General features: G+C 37.7%; 1 protein-coding gene across 1 annotated transcript; it reads left to right on the forward strand.

Annotated features, from left to right (window-relative positions):
- Positions 1-4,102: 4,102 nt before the first annotated feature.
- On the forward strand, positions 4,103-5,026 carry LOC108282392 (60S ribosomal protein L6-like). The gene has a single exon (XM_037727930.1). The coding sequence runs from the start codon at positions 4,124-4,126 to the stop codon at positions 4,988-4,990; it is 867 nt and encodes a 288-aa protein (XP_037583858.1). The 5' UTR covers positions 4,103-4,123; the 3' UTR covers positions 4,991-5,026.
- Positions 5,027-5,440: the final 414 nt, after the last annotated feature.

A 5,440-nucleotide genomic window follows, 5' to 3' on the forward strand; every position in this document is an offset into this window, starting at 1 on the left:
TTTAATAAATGGTGCTGGGATAACTGGCTAGCTACATACAGAAAACTGAAACTGGACCCCTTGCTTAAACCATATACAAAAATTAACTCAAGATGGATTAAAGATTTAAATATAAAACCCAAAACTATAAAAACCCTAGAAGAAAATCTAGGCAATACCATTCAGGACATAGGCATGAGCAAAGATTTTATGACAAAAATGCCAAAACCAATTTCAACAAAAGCAAAAATTGACAAGTGGGAACAGTTGCTGTGCAGAAGCAACTATCATCAGAGTGAACAGACAATCTACAGAACAGGAGAAAAGTTTTGCAATCTATCCGTCTGACAAAGGTTTAATATCTACAGTCCATGAGGAACTTAAATTTACAAGAAAAATATCTAACAACCCCATTAAAAAGTGGGCAAAGGACATGAAACAGACACTTCTTAAAAGAAGACATACACGCAGCCAACAAACATCTGAAAAAAAATCAACATCACTAATCATTAGAGAAATGCAAATCAAAATCACAATGAGATACCATCTGTCACCAGTCAGAATGGCTATTATTAAAAAGTCAAAAAACAGCAGATGCTAACAAAGTTGTAGAGAAAAAGGAATGCTTTTTTTTTTTTTGGTAGGAGTGTAAATTAGTTCAACCATTGTGGAAGAGAGTGTGGTGATTCCTCAAAGACCTAGAGGCAGAAATACCATTTGACCCAGCAATCTCATTACTGGGTATATACCAAAGGAATATAAATCATTCTGTTATAAAGATACCTGCTCATATGTGTTCATTACAGTACTATTCACAATAGCAAAGACATGGACTCAACCGAAATGCCCATCAGTGAAAGACTGAATAAAGAAAATGTGGTACATATACACCACACCATGAAATACTATGCAACCATAAAAAGGAGTGAGATCATGTCCTTTGCAGGGACATGGATGGAGTTGGAAATCATTATCCTTAGCAAACTAATGTAGGAATAGAAAACCAAACACTGCATGTTCTCCCTTATAGGTGGGAGCTGAATAATGAGAACACATGGACACATAGAGGGGAACAACACACTGGGGCTTGTTGTGGGGCAATTCAGTCAGGAGAGGGAGAGCTTCAGGAAGGATAGCTAATGGATGCTGGGCTTAATGCCTAGGTGATGGGATAATCTGTGCAGGAAACCACCATGGCACATGTTTACCTACCTATGTAACAAAGCAAATCCTGCACATTTACCCCAGAACTTAAAATAAAAGTTGAAAAAAATCTTCTAAGACTGTGAAAACCATTCAGAGAATAGTTACTTAAATGGCTAATGCATTCTTGGGCTGCCAAATGTTGAGAAAGTAGGTGTTTCTTATAATTTATTATCACTGAATGTGATAATTAAAGAATAGTCAATGTTCTTCCTCCTGGGCCAAGTAAATTTATTTCTGAGAAAGTAGCATAAGTAAATACAGACAAAGCCTGTATCAGTTGAGTTTTACTGTATAAAAAGCAACTTTAAAACCAAATGGCTTGAAACAATAGCGTTTATTTGGCTTATGATTCTGTGGTCACTGGGTATTTTTCCTTGTCAAGACTAGCTCTGCCAATTTCAGCTAGATTTGTCCAAATCTCTGTGTTCAGTGGTGTGTTGGCTGGTGACTGCATGATCTAGGATGGCTTCACTCACAAGTCTGGTGATTGGCAGGTCTGCAGAAGGTATGGGAGCAACTAGGCTATGTGTCTAATCAACCAGCAAGCAAGTCCACACTTTTTCATGTGGTGACAGTTCCCAGGAGCAGCAATGGAATAAATCCCAATGTACAAGCACTTGTGTGCTTCAGTTTTGCTAATATCTCATTTCCCAAGTGAGCCACATGGGTGAGCTCAGAATCAGAATGGGAGGGCATTGGTAGTTATATGGCAAGAGAGCATGGACACAGGAAGAGGAAAAACAGCCATTTTGGCAATCAGTCTAGCACAAAACATATACATTAAGATGTTTATCATGGTGGTTTCTATAGTGTAGCAATGCATAAATGTAATTTGGATGTCCAACAAAAACACTAAAAATTATAACCCAAAGGCAAGACCATTTAGTAGCTCTCACACTGTAACATTTAAAACATGTAATCCCATAACTTTGCAAGACCAAGACAGGTGGATAACTTGAGGCCAGCAGTTTGAGACCAGCCTGGTCAACATGGTGAAACCCCGTCTGTACTAAAAATACAAAAATTGGCCGTGTGTCGTGGTGCATGCCTGTAGTCCCAGCTACTCGGGAGGCTGAGGCACAAGAATTGCTTGAACCCGGGAGGCAGAGATTTCAGTGAACTGAGATCACGCCACTGCACTCCAGCCTGGGTGACAGAGGGAGATTCTGTCTCTAAATAAATAGATGAATGAATGAATAAATAAATAAATAAAATAAAATCACGATGCTTTTGATAAAAGTGTCTGTATAATAAAAGAAACAATATCAACAGAGTGTACACATGACATGTTTAATGTGAGAAAATATTTGCAAATTATTCATCTGACAAGGGACTAATAGCCAAAATATACAAAAAACTCAACTCAAAAGTTAAAAAACAGCAACAACAAATAATCTCATTACAAAGTGGGCAAAGGACAGGAATAGACATTTCTTAAAAAAGACATACAAATGGCCAAAAGGCATATATGAAAGAACACCACCAATCATCAGGGAAATGCAAATCGAAACCAGAATGAGATATCATCTTATTCCAAATTAGAAAGGCTATTACTAAAAAGACAAAAAATAACAGACACTGGCAAGGATATGGAGTAAAGCAAACTCTTATATACTGTTGGTGGGAATGTAAATTAATACAGTCACTGTGGAAAACAGTATGGCAATTTCTCAAGAAACTGAAAATAGGCTGGGTGAGGTGGCTCACGCCTGTAATCCCAGCATTTTGGGACACACTGAGGTGGGCAGATCACCTGCGGTCCGGAATTTGAGATCAGCCTGGCCAACATGGTGAAATCCTGTCTCTACTAAAAATATAAAAATTATCCGGGCGTGGTGGCGGGTGCCTGTAATCTCAGCTACTCGGGAAGCTGAGGCAGGAGAACTGCTTGAACCTGAGAGGCGGAGGTTTCAGTGAGCTGAGACTGCTCCACTGCACTCTGGCCTGGGCAACAAAGTGAGACTCGGTCTCAAAAAACAAAAAATAAAAAACAAAACTAAAACTAAAACTTAGAACTACCATACAATTCTACAACTGAGCATTTATCCAAAGGAAGAGACATCAAAAGGATGTCTGCACTTGCATATTTATTGCAGCACTGTTCACAATAGCAAAGATATTTAATTAACCTAGTGTCCATCAATAGATGAATGGAAAAAGAAAATGTGGCATACATACACCACAGAATACTATTCAGCCATAAAAAAAGAACAAAATTACGCCATTTGCAGTGACGTGGATGGAACTGGAGGTAAATATGTTAAGTGAAATAAACCAGGAATGGAAAGACAAATGTCACATGTTCTCGCTTACATATGGGAGCTAAAAAAGTTGATTTCATGCAGGTAGAGAGTTAGAGTGGTAGACACCATAGGCTAGGAAAACTGTATAGGTAGGTAAGGGGAATGAAGATAGGTTGGTCAATGGGTGCAAAAATACAGATAAAAGATAGAAGTTCTAATGTTAAACAGCAGAGTAAGGTGACTGTAGTTAGCAACAACATGTGTATTTCAAAGTAGCTAGGAGAGAGAACTTGAAATGTCCCCAACATGTAGAAATAATAAATAAGATGATGGATGCCCCAAATGCTGACTTGATCATTGCCCATTCTGTGCATGTAACAAAATATCACTTGTATCCCATAAACATGTAAAATATTTTGTATGAATAAAAATGCTTTTAATATGCTATTAAATGAAAAGAGAATACACAATTTTATGTATCCTGTAACAACTGCGTAATAAACATTAATTCAAAGTAAAAATATTAGAAATACACACAAATTTTAGTAATTGTATTGAGGAATAATGTCATGGGACTGCCTTCTCTTCATTACTCAAAACATCCAAAATATTTTATTAAATTTATTTAAAATTTTATTCAAAATCAATTTTCCATGTTTATTAAGAAATAATTTTGCTCTTTCCCATCTTGCAAGATGGCGGGTGAAAAAGTTGAGAAGCCAGATACTAAAGAGAAGAAACCTGAAGCCAAGAAGGCTGATGCTGGTAGCAAAGTGAAAAAGGGTAACCCCAAGGCTAAAAAGCCCAAGAAGGGGAAGCCCCATTGCAGCCGCAATCCTGTTCTTGTCAGAGGAATTGGCAGGTATTCCCAATCTGCCATGTATTCCAGAAAGGCCATGTACAAGAGGAAGTACTCAGCGGCTAAATCCAAGGTTGAAAAGAAAAAGAAGGAGAAGGTTCTTGCAACTGTTACAAAACCAGTTGGTGGTGACAAAAACGGCGGTACCCGGGTGGTTAAACTTCGCAAAATGCCTAGGTATTATCCTACTGAAGATGTGCCTCGAAAGCTGTTGAGCCACGGCAAAAAACCCTTCAGTCAGCACGTGAGAAAACTGCGAGCCAGCATCACCCCCGGGACCATTCTGATCATCCTCACTGGATGCCACAGGGGCAAAAGGGTGGTTTTCCTGAAGCAGCTGGCTAGTGGCTTATCACTTGTGACTGGATCTCTGGTCCTCAATCGAGTTCCTCTGCGAAGAACGCACCAGAAATTTGTCATTGCCACCTCAACCAAAATTGATATCAGCAATGTAAAAATCCCAAAACATCTTACTCATGCTTACTTCAAGAAGAAGAAGCTGCGAAAGCCCAGACACCAGGAAGGTGAGATCTTCGACACAGAAAAAGAGAAATACGAGATTACAGAGCAGCGCAAGATTGATCAGAAAGCTGTGGACTCACAAATTTTACCAAAAATCAAAACTATTCCTCAGCTCCAGGGCTACCTGCGATCTGTGTTTGCCCTGACAAATGGAATTTATCCTCACAAATTGGTATTTTAAATGTCCTGATGATCTAATTAAATAACTGATTACCTTAAAAAAAAAAAAAAAGAAATAATTTTATACAGTCCCAAATTAGTAATATATCATGTTTCAGACACTAAGAAAATGTGCTTCAGCAACATTTTCTCTTGGTGTAAAGGAAAATTTTACAATTTCTTCTTATGAAAGAGTAATATAAGACTGCAAGAGCCAAGAAGTAATTTAAATGTGTTCAGGGACCATTTTCATCTTCAGAATTAAGGATTATTTTAATTTCACATCATTGCCTTTTCTCTTTTACTTTCCTTTTTAGTTTTATCATTTTAGGGTTCCCTATTTTTAATTTTCATACAGAGATTTCTTTAATTGATCATTATAATTAAGCATAAAGTCATAAGTTACGAAGTCATATTTTGCTGGATCCTAGCATTCTAAATTATTCATTCCACTTACTGTTCTTAGTTTGGT

This window comes from Cebus imitator, unplaced genomic scaffold (genome assembly GCF_001604975.1).
Source record: "Cebus imitator isolate Cc_AM_T3 unplaced genomic scaffold, Cebus_imitator-1.0 Scaffold12, whole genome shotgun sequence".
Taxonomy (NCBI): Eukaryota; Metazoa; Chordata; class Mammalia; order Primates; family Cebidae; genus Cebus; species Cebus imitator.

Excerpts from the sequence above, each read along its gene's own strand:
- LOC108282392 (XM_037727930.1), top strand. The coding sequence starts at position 4,124 with ATGGCGGGTGAAAAAGTTGAGAAGCCAGATACTAAAGAGAAGAAACCT.